The 22,516-nt window shown below is 38.6% G+C and overlaps 1 protein-coding gene across 5 annotated transcripts in view; it reads left to right on the plus strand.

Moving 5' to 3' along the window:
- Positions 1 to 22,516, plus strand: part of PLXNC1 (plexin C1) — a 65,961-nt gene that overhangs the window by 39,506 nt on the left and 3,939 nt on the right. For all 5 annotated transcript variants that reach the window (XM_058191019.1, XM_058191020.1, XM_058191021.1 and 2 more), the window contains 14 exons: positions 8,211 to 8,304; positions 8,969 to 9,070; positions 10,118 to 10,221; positions 11,093 to 11,140; positions 11,461 to 11,561; positions 12,495 to 12,693; positions 13,364 to 13,510; positions 16,226 to 16,403; positions 17,480 to 17,583; positions 18,442 to 18,496; positions 19,146 to 19,177; positions 19,268 to 19,375; positions 19,867 to 20,030; positions 21,350 to 21,497. In XM_058191019.1, coding sequence (XP_058047002.1) covers positions 8,211 to 8,304; positions 8,969 to 9,070; positions 10,118 to 10,221; positions 11,093 to 11,140; positions 11,461 to 11,561; positions 12,495 to 12,693; positions 13,364 to 13,510; positions 16,226 to 16,403; positions 17,480 to 17,583; positions 18,442 to 18,496; positions 19,146 to 19,177; positions 19,268 to 19,375; positions 19,867 to 20,030; positions 21,350 to 21,497 — 1,584 coding nt within the window. The remainder of the gene's footprint in view (positions 1 to 8,210; positions 8,305 to 8,968; positions 9,071 to 10,117; positions 10,222 to 11,092; positions 11,141 to 11,460; positions 11,562 to 12,494; positions 12,694 to 13,363; positions 13,511 to 16,225; positions 16,404 to 17,479; positions 17,584 to 18,441; positions 18,497 to 19,145; positions 19,178 to 19,267; positions 19,376 to 19,866; positions 20,031 to 21,349; positions 21,498 to 22,516) is intronic.

Below are 22,516 nucleotides of genomic sequence, written 5' to 3' on the forward strand. Positions count from 1 at the left end.
TATCATATTGATTCTTCAAAATTAGATTTTTCCATATGCTAAATGTTTATGTCTCCTTTCTGGAAACAGTCCTTGGCATTATGTACATATAGATAGAATTACACAGCTTTCAATGTGAGTAATGCTTGAATCTAAGCATTTTAGAATCTAAGCATTCATCATCTAATCTAAAACTCTAAGCCAGTGGTTCTCAACCTTTATAGTGCTGCGACCCCTTTAATACAATTCCCCACGATGTGGCGACCCCCAACTGTATCGTGGTGATAGGCAGCGATCTCAATGCGCTTCAGCAGCTTCAGAAGGGGAAAAAAGCGGCAAACTGTTTTTTTGAATTTATCGCGCCTGAAGCCGTATTGGCTAGCGATTTGAACTGCTTGCGATTGCCTTGAGGATGGAAGCATTAAAGCGGAGACTCCTCCCCTATTAAGTTTATCGCGCCTGAAGCCAGATTAGGCTAGCGATTGGGAGTGATTGCAGCTGGCTAGAGAGGGAGACATCAGAGCAAAGATTTCTCTTTTTTTTAATTCATCGCGCCTGAAGCCGAATTCGGCTAGCGATTTGAAGAGCCTGCAGCTGGCTTGTGGAGTCAACCATTGGAGCGCGATTCTTCGACTCGCAAGTATACTTCCCATATTTCCAATGGTCTTAGGCGACCCCTGGCAAATCGTCATTCGACCTCCAATGGGGTCGCAACCCACAGGTTGATAACCGCTACTCTAAGCTCAATTCCAAAGGCGAAAAGTACTTTGGATCTGATGTGGATGCATGTGTTGCATTTGTCAGCTGCACTTTAGAGAATTTGGAACTCTTCCTGGCTCATCTGAAATATACATGTTGCTAGGATGGTCCAGGGAAAATACACATTTAGGATTTTGGATTTTCAGGGGCTATGCAGCACTGTGGAAGATCAGGAAAAAGTGTGACCTGTTTTAAATTCTGCTGACAGATACAGCAAGTGTGACTACACTGATTCTAAGATATTTTTCCTGTTTTGAATCAAATGCTACACATCTCTAAAATTAAATTATACCTTCTGCTTTTCCCTCAGAGTTGCAGTGTCAATGCAAATTCTCAAACTGGGAAGTGTCTTTTTTTTATTCGAGACTTTTGTCAGTTGAGAATAATATTTCAGATGCTGCATGACAGCACAATGCACATAGCAATAAATTAATCTTATGGAAGCAGGATTCCATAAGCAAGCTCTCTTTTACTTAGAACATGTCTACATATTCCATATCAATGGAAATAAATTTCAGATCCTTTGTAACTTCTGTGTTGATTTATTACTGTCTCAGTTATGGAGTGTATGATACGCAGAAAGCTAGGATTACTTGGTGGTCTCTCTTTTTTAAAATTCTGGAACTTTATTTCTGTCAACTTTCTGACTAACAGACTCAATAAAAGCAGGCATCTTCAGGAACTTTAAAATCCTAAAAGCTGTTGAGTACATCATTCCGGCACAGAAGAAAGCAAAACCAACTCTAAATTTTCCTGTGCAACCCTGCATAGTTAAAAATGAGCTTCATCATCTCCTCCCATGGAACGGGTCACATTGTCCAATTAGGAATCAGCTTGTTGTTTTAATAACTATCCATATCTCGGCAGACACCTACAGAAGTGTCCCTGGATCTCATGGTTGAAGATTGCAGCTTATGCATTCCATCTCACCCTTCATTGGCAAATTGAAAAGCAATAATAGTCACAGGAAGCTTAAGCGTTTTTCAATCTTGACAATTTCCCTGTTGAAAATAATCTTTCCTGATTCTGCTCTGAAACTGGAATGATGTCTTTGGGGTACTTCCTTAGCAAAAGCTGCTAGTGCTGAAATTGACAAGAGTTTATTTTCCCTTTATCTTCTTGAAAGGCTCAGTGGGCAACTCATATGCCAAGCAACTGAGGGATTTTTCCCCCTTTTCGTTTTTTCCCTTGTATCGGATAGTTCTGTAGGGATTTTCATTCCTGCAGAACTTGTGTAACAGTCATTTTAACTTCTTGTTCAGCATTTTGACAGCAGACGCGAAGATGATCATGAATCACTTTTGGATAATTTCTAAGGTTTGAAGTGAAAATGGTGGTGGTGTAGACATGACTTTTCTTTTGCATCTGTTCATGACTAATAATAAAAAAATAAATCAAATTAATGTAGATTTCATTTTTATTTACTGAAATAGCCCAAGGAAGAGGGGAACAGAGAGGAGGAGAGAAGAATGAGGAGAATGAGATTTATTGAAACTTATTTCAATAAGTTTCAATAAACTTACCATGTGTATGAAGTTTTAAACAGACAATTCAAATCTAATCAAGAAAATATATGTGAGATTGAATTACGTCACAAACTATCTATTGCTCTTATATTTGCTTGTAATTTCCACTGTTTCATTGCCTCTTCTTTGATATGGAAATAGTTTTTTAGAAACTTTGTTGTTGTCTTTTCCTATTTCAAGTTATTCGATAACATTAGCAAACCTAGCTAGCAATTTAGAATAGAATAACAGAGTTGGAAGGGACCTTGGAGGTCTTCTAGTCCAACCCCCTGCTTAGGCAGGAAACCCTACACCACATCAGACAAATGGTTATCCAACATCTTCTTAAAAATGTCCAGTGTTGAAGCAGTCACAACTTCTGGAGGCAAATTGTTCCAATGATTAATTATTCTAACTGTCAGGAAATTTATTCTTAGTTCTAAATTGCTTCTCTCCTTGATCAGTTTCCACCCATTGCTTCTTGTCCTGACCTCAGGTGCTTTGGAGAATACCTTGACTCCCTCTTCTTTGTGGCAGCCCCTGAGATATTGGAACACTGCTATCCTGTCTCCCTTAGTCCTTTTCATTTCAGTTCTTTCTTATATTTATCCCTGGTTCCAAAACATTGTGAAAAAGTCAAAAGGTATAAGAATCTATATAAAGTCTTGTAAAATATTTCATTTCTTTCTCTTTCTCAACAGTTTCTTTTAGCACTTTTCTATTTCTTTACTAATGAATTAATAAAGTGCTTAAATAAAGCAAGGAAACCAGACACATGTCACTAATCATATGTATTAATGCAATACAATCCTGTAAAATTGGACAATATTTACGGGCAGAAAATAATCTCTGAATAAAGTCTAGTATCACATTTCTTTTCTCCAGTTTTTCGGGTTATAAAAGTGTATTATTATTATTTATTTATTTATTTGATTTGATTTTTATACCGCCCTTCTCCCGAAGGACTCAGGGCGGTGTACAGGCATAATAAAACCGACAATACAATATACAAGTTTAAAATACGATTTAAAAAACTTATTTTAAATTAGCCCAATGATTAAAATTTACCATACTAAAAAACCCCGTTTAAAATTAATAAATTTAAACATTAAAATCCCAATTTAAGCCAGCCCCGCGCAGATAAAAAGATGAGTCTTGAGTTCGCGACGAAATGTCCGAAGGTCGGGTATTTGGCGTAAACCCGGGGGAAGCTCGTTCCAGAGTGTGGGAGCCCCACAGAAGGCCCTTCCTGGGGCCGCCAGCCGACATTGTTTGGCGGACGGCACCTGAGAAGTCCCTCTCTATGGGAGCGTACGGGTCGGTGGGAGGCGGGTGGTAACAGCAGGCGGTCCCGTAAGTACCCAGGACCTAAGCCATGGAGCGATTTAAAGGTCATAACCAACACCTTAAAGTGCACGCGGAAGGCCACAGGCAGCCAGTGCAGTCTGCGCAGGAGGCGGTGTTACATGGGAGCTACGCGTAGCTCCCTCTATAACCCGCGCAGCTGCATTCTGGACTAACTGAAGCCTCGGCGCACTTCAAGGGAGCCCCATGTAGAGAGCATTACAGTAATCCAAGCGAGAGGTAGCAGGCGCATGAGTGACTGTGCATAAGGCATCCCGATCAAGGAAGGCGCAACTGCGAACCAGGCGAACCTGGTGGAAGGCCCTCCTGGAGGCGGCCGTCAAATGGTCTTCAAGCGACAGCCGATCATCCAGGAGGACACCCAAGTTGCGCACCCTATCCTTTGGGGCCAGTAACTTGCCTCCAACAGCCAGCCACGGCTGCAGCTGACTGAATCGGTGCCGGCATCCACAGCCACTCCGTCTTGGAGGATTAAGCTTGAGCCTGTTTCTCCCCATCCAGACCCGTACAGCTTCCAAACACCGGGACAGCACTTCAACAACTTCATTGGGGTGGTCCGGGGTGGAAAAGTACAGCTGGGTGTCATCAGCGTACTGCTGGTATCTCACCCCGAAACCACTGATGATCTCACCCAGCGGCTTCATGTAGATGTTGAACAGCAGGCGAGAGAATCGACCCTGTGGACCCCACAAGTGAGGCCCCTCGCGGTCGACCTCTGCCCCCTGTCAACACCGTCTGCGACCGGTCAGAGAGATAGGAGGAGAACCACCGATATCGGTGCCTCCACTCCCAATCCCCCCAACCGGCGCAGCAGGATACCATGATCGATGGTATCGAACGCCGCTGAGAGGTCTAATAGGACCAGGGCAGAGGAATATCCCCTGTCCCTGGCCCTCCAGAGATCATCCACCAATGCGACCAAAGCTGTCTCCGTGCTGTATCCCGGTCGGGCGGACTGGAGCAGGTCTAGATAGACATCTTCATCCAGGTGTTGGGGCAGCTGTCGCGCCACGGCACTCTCTACAACCTTCGCAACAAAGCGAAGGTTGGAGACTGACGATAATTACCCAAAATAGCTGGGTCCAGAGGGCTTCTTAAGGAGGGGTCTCACCACCGCCTCTTTCAAGGCGGCAGGGAAAACCCCGTCCAACAAAGAAGCGTTGATAATCCTCTGGAGCCAGCCTCGTGTCACCGCCTGAGTGGCCAGTACCAGCCAGGAAGGACACGGGTCCAGTAAACATGTCGTGCCGTGAAGCCTCCCCAACAACCTGTCCACGTCCTCGGGAGCCACAGGGTCAAACTCATCCCAAATGTGCTCAACAAGACGTGCCTCCTCTCCCTCGCTTGGATCATCCCAAATTCGGTCCAGACCGTCCCTCAGCTGAGCGATTTTATCGTATAGATAACCACTAAACTCCTCGGCTCGTCCCTGCAAGGGTCATCCGCACCTCCTGATGTAGGAGAGGCGGGTCACCCAGCTGGGCGGCCGGGCGGTTATCTGCCGGCGCAATGAGGGTGGGCGTGGGCGCCTCGCTTCCCTCATTGCCACTAGGTAGGTCCTAGAATAGGTCCTAACTAGTGTCCGATCAACCGGGCGACTGGACCTCCAGGTGCTCTCTAGGCGTCTTCTCCGGCGTTTCATCTCCCTCAGCCCCTCGGAGAACCAAGGGGCCGGACGAGATCTACGCCGGGTCAGAGGCCGCAAAGGCGCGACACGGTCCAGGGCCCCGGCCGCGGCCCGCTCCCAGGCCACGACCAGTTCCTCAGTCGTGCCGTGGGCCAGATCCTCAGGGAATGGCCCAAGCTCCGTCTGGAACCTCTCAGGGTCCATCAGGCGCCTGGGACGGAACCACCGTATAGGTTCCGTCTCCCTGCGGTGGTGAATGGCGGTGCCCTCCACATTATCGAGGGCACATCTTGAGGACGGGTTTTGGAACCCCGAGAGATGGCATGCGAAATCTAGGAGGCTTAGGGGATTTTTAATGAACTCTTTTAGTCGTTTTTTATCGGGGGATTTTAAGGGAATTTTAAGGGGAGGAAAGGCGGGTGTTGGGGTAGCCCGCCGAGGGTGGGGCCAGTCACTGTGCGTGTTTGCGGCGGAGTGTTAATAGGTCCGAAGGTTTCGGGGAGGTGATGTTCCAGGTGACAATTGTGGTTCCATCTGTGTGGTTAGTGGGAGAGGCAGATATGGCGGAGGGCGTATCGAGACCTGGGAGCACGTGTTCGATGTTTGAAGGCGATCACGTGCTCCGGCCCCTCAGTTCCTACCCGTTCCTCAGGAGGCCATGATCCTCAGAGCTTGGATCTTCGGCTGATGTTATGTAATGCCCGGTCCGTGGCTAATAAAGCTCCCCTGGTCTGCGATCTTATTCAGAAGTCCGCGGACCTTATGGGCATTATGGAGACCTAGTTGGGCCGGAGGGTGCCTTGTTGAGTTGTGCCCTCCAGGTTTCCGAGCATTTCATCAGCCGAGGGCCCAAGGTAGGGGTGGGGGGGTGGCGGTTGTTATTAAGGAAGATCTAGAGCCGAGGAGGCCACTGTTCCTCAGATTGCCGGCTGTGAATCCCTCTATGTGAGGTGGGGCCATAGGAATCAGTTGGGCTTGTTGATCGCGTACCTGGCTCCTTGCTGCGTGACCACAGCCCTGCCCGAGCTGTTGGAGGTACTGGCTGCTGTGGCGGTTGAGACCCCCAGACTTATAGTCATGGGGGATTTCAACTTGCCATCAGTTGGCTTGTCATCGACGGCAGCTCGGGAGTTCCAGGCTTCCATGACGGCCTTGGACCTGATTCGAGTAAATGATGGCCCTACGCACATGGGGGGAGGCATGCTGGATCTGATTTATATCTCTGGACAGTGGTTAAATGATCTGGTATTAGACGATTTAGTAACAGAACCAATGTCATGGTCGGATCATTTTCTCCTTCGCCTAGACTTCCGAACCGCCATTCATCATATCTTGATCTATACAATTTAATATTGCAGTAGTTAGCCCTGTGTTTTTTCTTCTTTTCTGTATGCTTCTCTCTATATAGATTCTTAGTCTAATTTATGTCTACAAATTCTCTACAATCTCCATATAATCAGGAAAGTATAAATAATTTGTAAAATAAGCAGAAAATCTACACATTAAATTTTACAAGTAATCTGCATTTATTATGCTTAGCATATCTGCTCTTCATTTTGAGAGAGGAGAAATTGGACCTGCTTATGTTGCATACTAGTCTGTAACAAGGAAGTATCTCTTGTTTAATTGGAAAGTGCATTTTATCTTTCAATAATATTTTTCTTGAGTGCTGTCTAAGTAGAAAGACAAGATATATGTCATGCCCCCGTTGAAGCCTGAATCTGTAGAGGAAGAGAGTCTGAATCTGCGGAAGACCGAGGAAGCGCCTTCATTGGTTTCAGAGGAATGTGGGGAAGAGGCAGGCCAGGGCCCCTTAGGAGTGGGACACCTTGCTAGCAGGGAGGAATGGGGCCAGGACAACCAACAGAGAGTAGGCAGTGAAAATGAGGAGCGAAGGAGTTCAGGTGATCAGCAAGAACCACCCCATCCTGATCGCTGAGCACAGAGAGTGCAGAGGAGGTGAGAACAGTGCAGGCCGACCTGACGACTCAGGAGAACTTCACAAGGCACACCTGGGGATTGAGTCTTAAGGAGATGCTGTGGGGAGGGGCGTTTGTCGGGAACAAACATGGAATTCATGGAGTTTTGTGTGCCATTGCCGATGTTTGGAGTTTCCTGAACTTGTTTTATTTCTTGCTTCCTGGATTAATTGCCGTGTTCCTTTGCTTCCTGGACTCATTGACTTATTCCCTTGCCCCGCTGCATTTCTTACTTTGCAGCCATTGTGCTCACAGCATTTTGCTGGACTACTTGCAGCCAGAGGCTGCTGGCCCTGAGTGTGTGTGTGTGTGTGTGTGTGTGTGTGTGTGTGTGTGTGTGTGTGTGATCACTTTGCTCTGGGACTTATCATAATGTGGGAGCATTTGGGGGAAAGTTGGTGCAATAAAGGAGCTGACTGTGTTGCCTCTGTGCCTTGCCCCGGGTCATCACAGTATAATCAAATAAATTTAAAACATTTATTTGTTTGTTTGTTTGTTGGATTTATATTGCTGCTTATTCACACACGGTGACTCAAGGCGGCTTACAGAATATAAAACCTCATATAAAAACAATAAAACTAATAAGAGTCATATAATAAATTAATATAACTGCTATCAACTATTTTAGAAAGTCCTATTTTTTCAAGGAGAGAAGCATCTTAGAAGAACTAAGGAGAAATTTCCTGACAGTTAGAACAATTAATCAGTGGAACAACTTGCCTGAAGAAGTTGTAAATGCTCCAACACTGGAAATTTTTAAGAAAATGTTGGATAACCATTTGTCTGAAATGGTGTAGAGTTTCCTGCCTGGGCAGGGGGTTGGACTAGAAGACCCCTAAGGTTCCTTCCAACTCTGTTATTATTATAGAAATATAAAGAGTATACCAATTCTTTTATCCCTATAGAAGATTCTGGATATACTGACTGCAATCTTCTATAAATATGTAATATATAAATAATATACATTATCTAAATCAATGCCTTATTTATCCATAGGTCAAGGTGGGGAATTTTGTGTATGAAGTTCCTAATGAAAACAACAACTATTCATTCTTCTACATTCTTTTGTTAATCCCGATAGTAATTGCGGGTAAGTAATTGCATACTTATCTCTATCCATTAATTTGTTACAAAACAGTGGCTGCATAGGAGAGGCAATGAAAATAAAATAAATGAAAATAAACCAAGTCATTTGATACAGCTCAAAGCTCTGCCAGTCACCAAAACCATCAGCTAAACCCACTCAGAGTCATCAGAGAGCACTTTACCCATAATCATCTCACAGCTCAAGAAGTTCTGCTTATACTGCATCTGACTAATGATCCATCTATTTTTTTTCTCTCCCTTGCTATATGCAAAACTTTTCCAAGGCCTCAGACTGAATTACCTAAATTCTTCAGTTCCATCAACGTAATGAACTCTATGGGTTTTCCTTCCTAGGCAGAGGCCTCCAAATCTTGTCAAGGATTGCCAAAAAGGAAGGATTTTGAGGAAGGAGAACCGTACTCCCAAAATTGTGGAGGTTGCTTAGGCCTTCTATTACAGTTCTACTATTATTCTTAGTTTTTTTTGTAGCCTGCAGATACTTTTAATGCATTGATTTAAATATATTGAATGTCAATTTAAACTTGGCCACTCTGAGCTGCACTAGTTTTCAGATATTTTTGTCCTTTTAAAACAAATTATAAACATGTATGTATTAGGACAGATGGCATGTTAACACTTCTGTTAGCTTAATGTTATTTTTTTTTTAGTTGCATTTTTTGTCACCCAGCGAAAGTCCAAACAATTAAATCGAAAATTGAGTGAACATTTGGAACTTTTGGAATGTGAACTTCGTAAAGAAATACGGGAAGGTAAATTTTTATCAGCAGAATGCATGTGAATGAATTGACGCTTGGGTGTAAAAGTCCCCAGAATTGTTGCATTGTTTTTATGCAATTATTTTATCATTGTATCAAATACAGAAATCTAGTTTTGTACCTACATTACCACACTTCATGACAGAATTGTGGAGGAAACATTTTTTTCCTCAAAAATCCTTTAATATTCTTTATAAAACCCTTTGTAAAATTGTCTTATAAACTGCCTTTACTGTTGCAAAGCTTCAGTGCTCATTTTAGCCAATCTCCCTTTGTTCGTAGGAAACAAGAACTGTATATACAAATAAATAAATATAAATAGACCTAAAAGGTCTACTCTCATAGAAAGAGGTCAGTGATAGATAAATGTATGTGGATCTTGACAACATCACAAATAACATGCAAAGAAATTTGTTAGACAAATGGTTTATGCATTTGCAATAACGTAAAGTTTAGCTACACCAAAAACACATGATTTCTTCAATTTAATATAGCAAAAGTCATTCCTTAAATATCTCATACTAGGTTTTTGCATATTAAAAGAGAAGCTAAATTAAATCTTCATGTGATTATAGGAGACTGTTCTGAAACATAATGCATAGTTGTCTTTATTGGAGTTTGGATTAAACTCTTCCACAAAGTATTATTGCTGATCTTACAATAAAAAATCATTTGATATCCCTTGGTCATTTTTGTGTTGTATACTAAAATGGATTTTAAAAATCTGCATATTAAAAGTCAGTTTTGCATATTCCACAGAAATAAATACATGTACACAAATATATGCACAACACATATACTGATAACCATTCTTTTTCTTATCATTTCTTTCCTTGATCATTTCATTTCCTTGATCATTTCATTCCTTGATGAACGTATCTTTTCTTTTATGTACACTGAGAGCATATGCACCAAGACAAATTCCTTGTGTGTCCAATCACACTTGGCCAATAAAAATTCTATTCCAGAATCACAGTGAAAATTGTTATTAGAATGTAACATTATAAAAATAAACACTACACAGACTTTTTTGTTTTATAGGATTTGTTGAACTACAAGTTGAAGAATTGGATATCGTTGATAGCTTTGGAACAATTCCATTTCTTGATTATAAACATTTTGTTCTTAGGACATTTTTCCCAGAGGTAAATAATTATTTGTCTACTACAAACGAGTAATTGAAATAATGTATTTCAATTTATTAAATGTAATCTGCCCAACTGCATTAAAACTCTAGACATGTATAGTGTCATTTTTTTCAAAAATAAAATAGACCACACAACACAAAAATAACATCTGGAGAAACAACCAACATTTCACAAATCAGATAGCTGATAAGGATCTGCTTTGAATCTTACTATTTTAAAATGCCAAAGATCATATGGTTTGTAACTAAAAAAGTTTTTCTAATTCATCAATCCATTTGCAAAGTATCATCTTCCTTCAATGTGGTAGAACAGGGAGATAATAAAAATAGAAATGAAATTCAGGGTTCCTTCTCAACAAATGCAAATCTTTGGTATTTTAAAAAAGGACAAATATTGCAGTGTTTTAGATCAGAGGTCTCCAAACTTTAAGACTTGTGGACTTCAACTCTCAGAATTCCCCAGGCAGTCTTAAAGTTGCTAATTTCTTGTTTATTTCTTCATTTTTTTGAGTAGTAAGAACTTATGTAAAGGGTCAGTATATCCTGGTGCCCCCACACAATCAGTTTCCATCCTTTGTGATGATGTAATGTGAGTAAGAGGGTTTCAAATGACAAATATTTCAGCTTTGAACCAGCTTTAGTTTTGGTTGTTTTTTCTTAAGAAATGATTACTGAACATGTAGTTTTCATTATCAGCTAATTTACAAGCCCATAGTTTCTAAGAATTTTCAGATTACTTTCATTTGTAGTTTGGAGAAGGAACATTCAGAATACGTCATTACATCTCATCAAAATCAGCATCATCTTTATATTTATGCTGCAAATGTTTAGAAAATATTTAATGTTGTATTCACAATTTATTTGTTTAGGCTATAGGTATTTCGTCTATATTTATTGAAGACTCTAATGAACCTCTAGTAAGTATAAGTACCTATAATTTTCATTCTTTTACGTTTATTATGCTTTTAAAAAATATTTCTAAGATTTAGATTTTTTTTACAGAATCTAGAAATATTGCATATCCAAGCTGGGACAGATATTACAAGAACTCTGAGAAGTTTTACTCAGAGGAATAATGTGTTCCTTTATCCACCTCCTTTGTATTTCATGTAACATCAATATCTGTAGCAGGATTTCTAAATATCAAAGTATGATTTTTGCAGTTTTAAGAATTAAATATATACGACATTAAAAATAGGTGAACAATAATGTCATTTATGTCTTTCATTTCTTTCAGAGCAAAGACCAGGGTCTATATGCATTAATTTGTAACAAAAAATTTCTTGTTACTCTGATTCACATTCTTGAAAAACAGAAAACCTTTGATATAAAAGATAGGTATGCTATAAAATTTAAATTCTGCAAATTGTATAAAACTGGGGACAAATTAATAGACCACAAATTGTCATTTTTTTTTGGTTAAAATAGTCAAAATATTTTTTGAAAGTGTATTCCTACTTGTTGATTTCTTCACTTTTTGAAAAGTCAAAAACAATTTTTCTCATCTTGAATAGAATATGTCACCCTGGGTTATGATAAGCCATATAAGTCTTATCAATCAATAACTTCACTTTAATCTAGCCTTTGCATTTGGGAGATTGTGTGAATACTTCCCAGCTAAAGTTTATGGGAAATAAGGAATTTATATTATTCATAATAAAGCCATTTTTTATTCCAATTCAGATGTGAAAAAGTTATGTAGTTTAATTTTCTGTTGCATAATTTGTATAATTTGAGCCATTAGGTGATTGAAGAATAACCAGTGTTATTGTCTGAACAATACACAATCTTGACCTGGTAAAATGGCTAACAGAGTTTACATTCATAATATTCAGATTCTTAACTCTGTAAACAGTACAGATTTTGTTTATATTTCTAGCCTTGAATGGTGACCTTGCCAATAAATGCTCTGCTCTTAGATGTACTAGGCTACCTTTGATTATCAATCCTATCCAAGAAGCTTCTTGCCTCCAGAAGTTGTGAATGCTCCAACACTGGACGTTCATAAGAAGAAATTAGACAACTATTTGACTGAAATGGATAAGGTCTCCTGCTCGAGCAGGGGGTTGGACTAGAAGACCTGCAAGGTCCCTTCCAACTCTATTTATTCTATGTTCTAGACCCTTTATGTTTAGTAGTTCCACAAATCATCTCATGTTTTTGTATGGCACATGACAAGATGTGGGTGAGTTTGGATTATTATTAAGGTAATAATTCTGATTCCTAACATGTAGAATTATTGTTAACCTGTTTTTTTCTCTTTTTAAACAGATGCTTGTTTGCATCTTGTTTGACAATTGCATTACAGACCAATCTAGTCTATTTAACGAATATTCTTGAAGTTTTGACAAAAGATTTGATGGAACAGTCTAGCAATATGCAACCTAAGCTGATGCTAAGGCGCACAGAATCAGTAGTAGAAAAGCTGCTTACAAACTGGATGTCAGTTTGCCTTTCAGGTTTCCTTCGGGCAAGTATTATATACTGTATTATATGTTTTCGTTATATAACATCAGTGAGCGCAAGAGACTGGTAAAAATCTGCATGCAGATTTTCCTGCTCACATTTTCCACAATCTCCTAGCAGTGTTGATTACCTAGTCTTGCTTTATTTTGACACTGTGGACTGCTGGCACAAACTCTGCAGACCGCCTCTTATTTTAATTAAATTAAATGTCATAAACTTGGTGTTCTGAATGCATTAAATATATTCAGATTGATACACGAGGTATAAGTAATCTATTACTTTAAACATTCCTGAATATTTCCTGCAGACGCCACTTTGACATGAGGAGAAACAATCTGATCAGATGCATATTAATTTAATTCATTACATACAGTATTTATTTTATTTGAATTTATATCCCGCCCTTCTCCGAAGACTCGGGGCGGCTTACATTGTGTAAGGCAATGTAAGTATCATATTCGTTACAGCTTTTCAGCATTCATATGCCAAATATAGATTCAAAGAAATAGCTTGGTTTCAAAGTTTTGTGTGAATTGAAAATGCATATTTTTCAAAACAGATTTGAACTACAACTAGGGCATACTTCCCCTTCCCTTCTTTTTTGCAGCACATTCATTAAACAATTGCAAAGAATGCAACAAAAGACAATAACTGTGTTTCATTTTCTTTCATAGGAAACAGTTGGGGAACCGTTCTTTTTACTTGTAACCACTTTAAATCAAAGGATTATCAAGGGTCCTGTGGATGTAATATCTTGCAAGGCCCTATACACACTAAATGAAGACTGGTTACTGTGGCAAGCACCTGAATTCAGGACAGTGGTATGTTACCTAATGACTTTATGACTGGAACCAGGACAGTTTTTATGAAAGAAGCATATATTCCAACAAAGGCTTTGCATAATGCAGGGGTGTCCAAACTTGGCAACTTTAAGACTTGTGGACTTCAACTCCCAGAATTCCTCAGCCAGCAAAGTCTTAAAGTTGCCAGGTTTGGACACCCCTGGCATAATGTATTCAAAAATCACGATTCAGTGCCAAAAAAGGCTGACTCTTTAACCTAATTTAATTGACAGATGTTTTATATGCCTTAGTATCTATTCATCTAGTTATGGAAATGGGCAAATAATTATTATATTATTTTTATATTTTTTGTTGAAGATGAATTAGCCCCAGAAAATTGAAAAAAGTTCCATTCGATAAAATTTCCTCCAAGTATTTGTTTCATCTTTTCAATCCTGTCTTTGTGGCAATAAGTATCGCAACACAATCAACGCATGGCTGTATATATAGGTTGGAGGTAGCATAAAGCTCAGTGGAATTACTTATCATTCTGTTTCTGAAACTATGCTTAGTGGTTTGCACCACCCACAACAGGAAGCAACTTTCAAAACATGTACATAATACCTTTCAATATGGGCAAATAAGTGCTAGATGGAAAGAAGATCAAAAAATTGGTATAATGCAAAGGGAGGAAAATTTAATAAAGCAAATTAGAGATCAGACCCAGGAGCATATAAAGAGATTGTATAATGTGTTGCTTGAAATAGATTCGGAAAAGGATTTGGTAAAGGACTGTATGATAAAATGGGCACAGAATATTCAGGAACCAATAATGTTGGAAACATGGGAGAAAATCTGGGTTAGAAATGTTAAGTTTACACAAGCACAGAATTTAAGGGAAAATTTTTATAAGATGTTTTATAGATGGCACTTAGATCCCAAAAAATTATCATGTATGTATCCTAATATCCAAGCGAAATGTTGGAGGTGTGATTGTGATGACGCTACATATTTTCATATTTGGTGGACTTGCAAGAAAATTAAGGCCTTTTGGATAAGAATTTGGTGGATTATTCAAAATGTACTGAAGAAGAAGATAAAGTTCCTGCCACAATTTTTCCTTTTGGGAATTATAACGGATTGTACAGGGATTGAGACTAAATTGATTCTGAATTTAATAACAGCAGCAAGACTGTTGATTGGACAATACTGGAAGAAAGAAGAGGTACCTACAATAGAAGAATGGATATTGAAAGTCATTAATTTGGCTGAGATGGCTAAAATCTCAGCTTTTTTAAAAGACAATACGCAGGAAAGATATTTAATTGAATGGAAAAAATGGATTGATTATCTACAAAACAGATATCAGATTAAGAAATATCAGATTGCCTTTGAATAATTAGGAAGTATTATTTTATGTAATGGGGAAGGGGTTGGGAGATGAAAAGATTTGGATGAGGTTAATTGGATTAGAAGGGAAAATTTTATTATATGTTTGGTTTATGTATAACAATACCTTGTGATTTACCGGGAAGCGGGGAGGAGGGGAAGGGGTTTTCTGGGAGGGAGGGGGGGAAAAGGGGGGAAAATGTTTTTGTTTTTTAAAACTTTTTCAATAAAAAAAAAACATGTATATAATACCATCCTTCTTATTAAGGATGCAGGGTTGCTTGTACTACATACACTAGATTACATAGGTAGTCCTCGACATACAACAGTTCATTTGGTGACTGTTCAAAGTTACTACATCACTGAAAAATGTGACATGACATTTATCTCTGTGAATGGTAAGAGGGAAAGCATAGTATTGGAAATTAAAGAAGGAGAGCTATTTATGTTTCCATAGTTTTTGTGGTGTTATAAACAGTTCCCTTCCAATATGCTCAAGCTTATCTAAATAGTTCAGAGCTGTGGGAGAATGCAAAAACTATTCTGATAGTTTGTTCCATCTCAGTTGTACCACCTGATGCTCATTTTCTTCATGTGGAAAAGATCAGCTCCTGAGAGGTTTGACAGGATAGTATCAAATATTATGGGTTTTCTGTGAAATTGCTTTTCTAAGCCACTTATTTAGAAAAATAAGCACAAAGGAAAAGAAAGTGAGACAAGGGAAGAGCAGGTTTGTATTTGTACAGCGTAAGGCCAAGTTGTAGTTTAGTCTGAAGATGGGCAGTATGATCGGAATTCTAAAAAGCCCATGGATTACTTCCTATGTGTCTGTAAAAAGCCCTGGTGATTGTTTTTTTTTCTTTAGCTGTAGATTATAAAGTAAATCTCAGCAAACTGTTATCTGTTACCTTGAATTACTGAAGTACAGGTTAATAAGTACTACCCTAAATAAATACTACAGGATATAAATACTAGCCATAAATACTACTCGAAAGCTTGGAGATAGTGAATTTTATGGAGTTTAGACTGGACCATATAGGAAAAAGAATGGCAGAGAATGAATTATGGAAAGAGGGAGACCCTTGTCAGAATGAAAACATTGGGCAAGCAGTGATAGGATATAGAAGTAATAAAGAAAGGAAACAGGGAAAGATTGTGTGTGAAGGTTGTTCATTGTGTATGTATCTGAGGAAAGAAGAATATGCATTTGGAGGTTCATCCAAGAGAAACAAATGTGAAGTATGATAATATTTTAGTAATCAGTGAATGCTCTCTTTCCTGTTATGTGCATAATCCTTATTATGTGCATTTTCTATCCAGTTTCAACTTTAAAGTCACTTTGAATTAATATTCACATTTTTCTAGGTATTAAATGTTGTATTTGAAAATATCCAAGAAAATGAATCCAGTGGCGCTACTCAGAATATCCAAGTTAAAATATTGGATTGTGACACCATTGGACAGGCCAAAGAGAAGATCTTACAGGCCTTTCTGAACAAGAACGGATCCCTCTATGGTCTCCAGCTAAGAGAAATGGGCCTGAGTAAGATACTAATAGTGCTATACTAGTTATAAATTCAAAAATAGCTTTCTGTTTTTGTTTCTCCACAACTGTATAATTGTTTTTATTATATACTTTTAATAGTATTGTTTGCATTTTAAAAAACTAAAAATTATTATTTCTCTATTTAACATATGAACTATAAGATTAACCTATTGAAATTATTTAGTATAATTTATTACCTGAATATGTCTTGGATTTTTTTTTGTAAATACATTTGTGGCTTTTTGCTGAGTGCTTTCAGATACAATTCAAGGTGCTGATTGTCAGCTATAACAAGTGTGTCTTGGGTGGGGGGAGAGGCTATATAAATTGAACAAACAAACAAATAAAGCTCCACAGTCTGGAACTTTATTTGTAGATCTGCACGTTGTGAGTCCCATCAGTTACAGACGGTCATCTTGCAGGACTCAGAAAGTGATCCTTTTCTATTGCAGCCATAGAGATTAGACTGACCATGACCCGGCTGACTTGTCAGAAAGTTTTAAGGTTGGGATTTGATTTCAGGTATGGGGGCTGGCAGGTTAGTTGGAGTCCATGAGGTGTTGAGCTTTACTCAGTTATCATGCTAGGATTTAATACATTGTTGGTTCTGAACTTTATTTTTTACAGTATGTTTTTTTAAAGTTACTAGCCGTCCAGGTTGTTACAGAGAAGTGAAAAGTGATAAAAATCAAATAAAATTGATCCCATCATAAAAATTCTAAATTGCATCAGTGAGCAAGTATGTAGCATTGGCCACAAATAGTGTGTTAGAATGATGCTACAATTAGTGTAGCAATTTTTGTTGACCTAGAATATGTACTGGTAATATCCCTTTCGGCAGTGACAATAGCACACTGTGATCAAGAATTTGGGAGAAAGTAAAGAAATGACTAGGAAAGAAATGTGATATAATTGCAAGCAACAGCTTTTATGTGAACCATACAAAATAAACAATACTATACAAAAAGCATAATATTTGCTTCACATAATATACTGTTTTAATTTAGCAGGAAAAGGCCACTCTTACCTTTTTAAAACTAAGCGCAGATTAACTATTTTATTTGTGTTGTCAGCTCTTGAATCAGGTTCCCAAGCAAAAGAACTTCTGGATGTAGACGGTTCCTCTGTGATTTTGGAAAATGGAGTTACTAAGCTGAACACCATAGGCCATTATGGGGTAAGAATAAACATTCAAATTTGTTGAAAATTTGCCTTTGTTAGGGGAGTATTAGGCAGATGTTAATTTATAACATGCATTTTCATTTTGTTAACATAGAGAGCAGGGATAAAATCCTACCAATTCGGACTGGTTCGGGCGAACCGCTAGGGATTATGGGCATCAGTTCGCCAAACCGGTAGTAATTATCCCTCCTTGGCCCCACCCACGTCTGGCCGGTCGCTGCCCATCTATTTTGGCTGCTCGATATTTCACAGAATTCAATGTTAAACGCAGCAGAGAGAATGCTAACTTTTCTCCCTCCATTCACAACGGAGCTGCTGCAGCCTGTCCCTTTTAAGGTAGTCTCCAGGAGGGAGGGGGACGGGGGGGGAGCAGCTGAAATGGAGCCATTTTTGTGAAAGGCAGGAAAATGGGGAAGAGGATTTTCCTACCTGTCATCCATTCCTCAATCTCAGCACAGACTGAGAGAAGGATGGTAGGCAGGAATATTCCCCTCCCCATTTTCCTGCCATTCTCGACAAGGAAGGGCGGGGCGGGTGAGGAGCCCCTTGATGTGAGTGATGTTGAGTTGGCCATGCCCACCCAGTCATATGATCTCCCCCCAACAAACCATGCCCAAACCATCAGTACGGGAAATTTTTTTTTTTTAAATATACATTCTCTTTATTATAGATTTCCAGTAAAAGTCCTAACAGAAATATTTCTGGTTTCAACTCAATATGTTTTTTGTTTATTTGTTTAAAAAAAGTACGGGAAATTTTTTAATTTCACCCCAATACAGAACATATGTAAAGTATGACAATTTGATACAGATTTCAAGAAAAGTAAGAAAGATGATTTATTGTATGATTTCAGATTTCAGATGGAGCAACAATGAAAGTATTTAAGAAGTGTCAAGATATATCAGCTGGTAAAACAAATAACATATTTATATAATATATTGGATTTTTGAAATTTTAAGTTTGTGGTAATTCTTTAAATTATAATTGAATTATAATTCAGGAGTTCATATGAACTGAGAATATAGAACTAATTTTAGATATATAGTAATATGAAAAGAACTAAAATTATTTAACTGAAGAAAAATTAAATATTCTGTTCTCAATATTGGGCAGCTGTATGATTTTAAGAAGCTCATTTGCCCAGTCCAGGATTTCAATTCTCTCCAAATCAAACAAAATGAAAGACAAATTGAATACTTCATACCTTGCAAAAATCAATTCATAAAAGTCCTGGCAAACCCAATTTTGAAAAACTAATTGAAAACCAATTGAGTAAACATTTACTCCTTCCAGATGTTGGGATTACTATTTTCTGATATTTGTAATCAAGCATCTATTTCCACTTATATATTAATTGTACCAGTTAATAGAAAGGACTACCATGATTAAAGAGTTTACCATCTACATTGGCAGTAATCTGAATAAGAATAAATTTAGCTAACCATGCATGTTTCAGTGCATTTTTCCTGAGCATCAGCCTACTTTCTAGGTCATAGCTTGATCTTTATGTGTGCATTCAGTTTACCCTTTTTCCCCCCTCTTCACCATGTTGACCAGATGGAGAATATTCTGAGGACTATTGCCATCTGGTAAGTCAGCTTAATACCTAGTAATTAGTCATTTGTTTAGCTCCTTAATTGCAGCATTTCCATGAACATCTGTGTAAACCTTTCTTATAGATATTACCAGATGCAGAAGCGGCCAAAGAAACACAGACTGCAAAAAATAAAGGAAAACAAAAATTTAAAGTCAAAGAAATGTATCTCACTAAACTTCTCTCTACTAAGGTGACTCCAAGGTTTTATTTCTAATCGTAAAATAATGATATAATGCTAAATTATTCAGTGTATATTCTGTTACCTTACAAAATACTTGCTTGCACGTGAAGGCTAAAAAGCACTGGGGAAAGGAATATGTGACAAAACTTCCTATTTCATATGTAAAGCAACAGTATTTTGGAAATGCTTTACATATAATTGAATATTGACCTCATTAAGTACATATAATTAGGCACTAAATCATGATTGTGTACATCCATATATATAAGAAGGCTTCCTCTTTGACTTACATAAATTCAGACTCAATGGAGCCTCAGTTACACATAGAGGAGCTCTAAGAAGGGCTACATTCATGACACTTATCAAATGATTGTGAGGATAAAGTATTTGTGGGAATGGTGATTGAGGAAAATCACATATATTGTGTTAATCTTCCTAGATGAACATACAGACACACAAACACAAACACAGTAATAAAATACTTTTTTGTTTTGTCACAGGTTGCTATCCACTCAACTGTTGAAAAGCTCTTTAGAAGCATTTGGAATTTGCCCAACAATAAAGCCCCAGTTGCTATTAAATATTTTTTTGATTTTCTGGATGCTCAGGCTGAAAATAAAAAAATTACAGATCCTGATGTGGTTCATATATGGAAAACCAACAGGTAATTTATGTGCCCACTGTAACTTGGCAGCATATAGAATATTCTTGCTTTTTGGCAGATAAAGTTGTAGTTGTGGGGGATTATTTAGAGTGAATTTGATTCTGTGACTCCTTAGGAAGTGAACAAGCCTATTAGCTCAGCCAGATTTTCTCCGCAGCTAGTATCAACTGATGTTAATTGGGAAGGACTCGTTAGGTACTACAGGCTCTCTTCCATTCTATAATACATGAAATGCTCATGTTTAACATATACATAAAACTGCTGGGTAAGGTCAACTGTCAGTTTGAGGTCGGGTATTATCACTCTAATGGTGATATCCAGTTATATATTGACTCTGGATTGGCAAAGTGACACCATTAAAGTCCTAGCCTAATGCCTGCAGGCTATATGGAGATGGATGGAGTAAATGGTCTCAGTCATGAGAAGACCAAGTGGCTATGTTTACTCAAGCCCCTCCCCCAATATACTAACTTGCAGTGGGATGTACTTCCTCATTTGAGACCGTGTGAAATCTGGAGTTCCTCCTGGAGTCTCAGTTCCTGCTTCAAGAATCTCCAATGCACCAGTTTCCTGAACTATGAGGCCCTTCAGATAGTCACTTACCAACCAGTCATTTCACAATTAGCTTATTATAACATGCTCTGGATTGGACCATCTTTAAAAATCATCCAGAAGCCAGTTTCAAGAATGCAGAAGTGGAAAAAAGTACTTGGCCTGGCTTAGGCCTGGCTTTCTGAGAGGCTGCTTATCTCCAATTGGTTCTGCCCATCCAGTGTGAACAAGCAACGTGGGTGCACTTTGAGCCCCAAAGATTAAACAGTGCCATCTTGTGGGACTGAGAAGCATGCTATTCTGTTGCAGTGCCTGGGCTTTGGAACATCTTCCCAATCATTCAGGGAGCAATCACCCTTGGCAACTTTTAAAAATCTACAAAGCTTTTAAAAACATGGTTGTTCCCCAAAGCCTTTCTTTATGTTAATTGTGTTTGCTGAATAGCTGGATGCATTGTTCTTCTGTCAGCCATGGTCCCTTTTTACTTGTATCTCTAATATTACTCTTTTTTTTAAATTTGTAAGCCATCCAGAATCCTAAAGAAATTGTGTGGACTGAATACATACATATATGCATGCATACACACAACAATTTCAGAAATTATTGCCACTGGAGGGCATATTGAAAATGTATTCATCAATTGACAGTAAAATTATTTTTATGTTACTTTTGTTTAGTGTTTTTTTACAATAAATATTTGCTATATTTTTCTATGAAGGATTTATATTTATTTCAATATAACTTTTTTTAATACCTTTTTTGTCTAGTCTGCCTCTTCGATTCTGGGTGAATATTCTGAAGAATCCTCAATTTGTCTTTGATATTAAAAAGACTCCACATATAGATGGCTGCCTGTCAGTCATTGCACAAGCATTTATGGATGCATTTTCTCTGTCAGAGCAACATTTGGGAAAGGTAGCGTCTTATTTTTCATGCATACCAAGAGTCTCTTTTTTAAGTTTCCCAGGAAGGAGGGAGCATATTCAGAATGGGAGGTGGGGAGACAAGAGGCAGCCCGGTCTGAAACTGGATAGGAGACAGAAGAACAGAGTTAGGACAGGGGTGAAATCCAGCAGGTTCTGGAGAACAGGTAGCAGAAATTTTGAGTAGTTTGGAGAACTGGCAAATACCACCTCTGGCTGGTCCCAGAGTGGAGTGGGAATGAGGATTTTGCAGTATCCTTCCCCTGGAGTGGAGTGGGAATGGAATTTTGCAGTATCCTTCCTCTGCCACGCCCATCAAGCCACACCACGCCCGCCAAGCTACGCCCACAGAACCAGTAGTAAAAAAAATTGAATTTCACCACTGAGCTAGGATAGTCACTCCCTAGCATCTCTTGTTAGCATAATAGTAGTAAGGGTTCAATTTAGCAAGATTCTGTCTGTTGTGTGTAAGCATATAAACAACTGAACTCTGGCTGAATTGATCTTTGTCATTCTTGGGCTTAGCCTGACTAAGAAATTCTTGGTGCTCTCTGAGTTTGATTGTTTGTTTGCAGACATTTCATTACCCAACTAGGTAGCATCATGTATACTACTTAGTGTGGATTTTGCGAACAACCAAGCTGAGAGAGAGCCTAGGATTAAAAAGTAAGTCCTGTTAAGTTGTCTAGAACTAACCTCAGATAAGTGATTTAACAGGATTACAGTCTTCCAAGTGCTGCACTATTCCTATTGAAAATGGTCATTTCATCTTTAAATGTAACTCACTGAAAAAATATTTCCTGAGCCATGTCCACATTCTTTTGGGAGCATAGTTTCACATCTACTATGTCCGTAGTTTTTTTTTTAGAATAGCTTCATAACCTGCAGAGAGAAATGTAGTAGCTTCACAAGCACTTACCTAGCTTTTTGATACGATGGCTGCTAGACTAGGATCACTCGGGATGCTATCTAGCCAGTTTGGCCCAGTTTGTGTGAACAAATTATTAATTT

This window comes from Ahaetulla prasina, chromosome 7, assembly GCF_028640845.1.
Source record: "Ahaetulla prasina isolate Xishuangbanna chromosome 7, ASM2864084v1, whole genome shotgun sequence".
NCBI classification, from domain to species: Eukaryota; Metazoa; Chordata; class Lepidosauria; order Squamata; family Colubridae; genus Ahaetulla; species Ahaetulla prasina.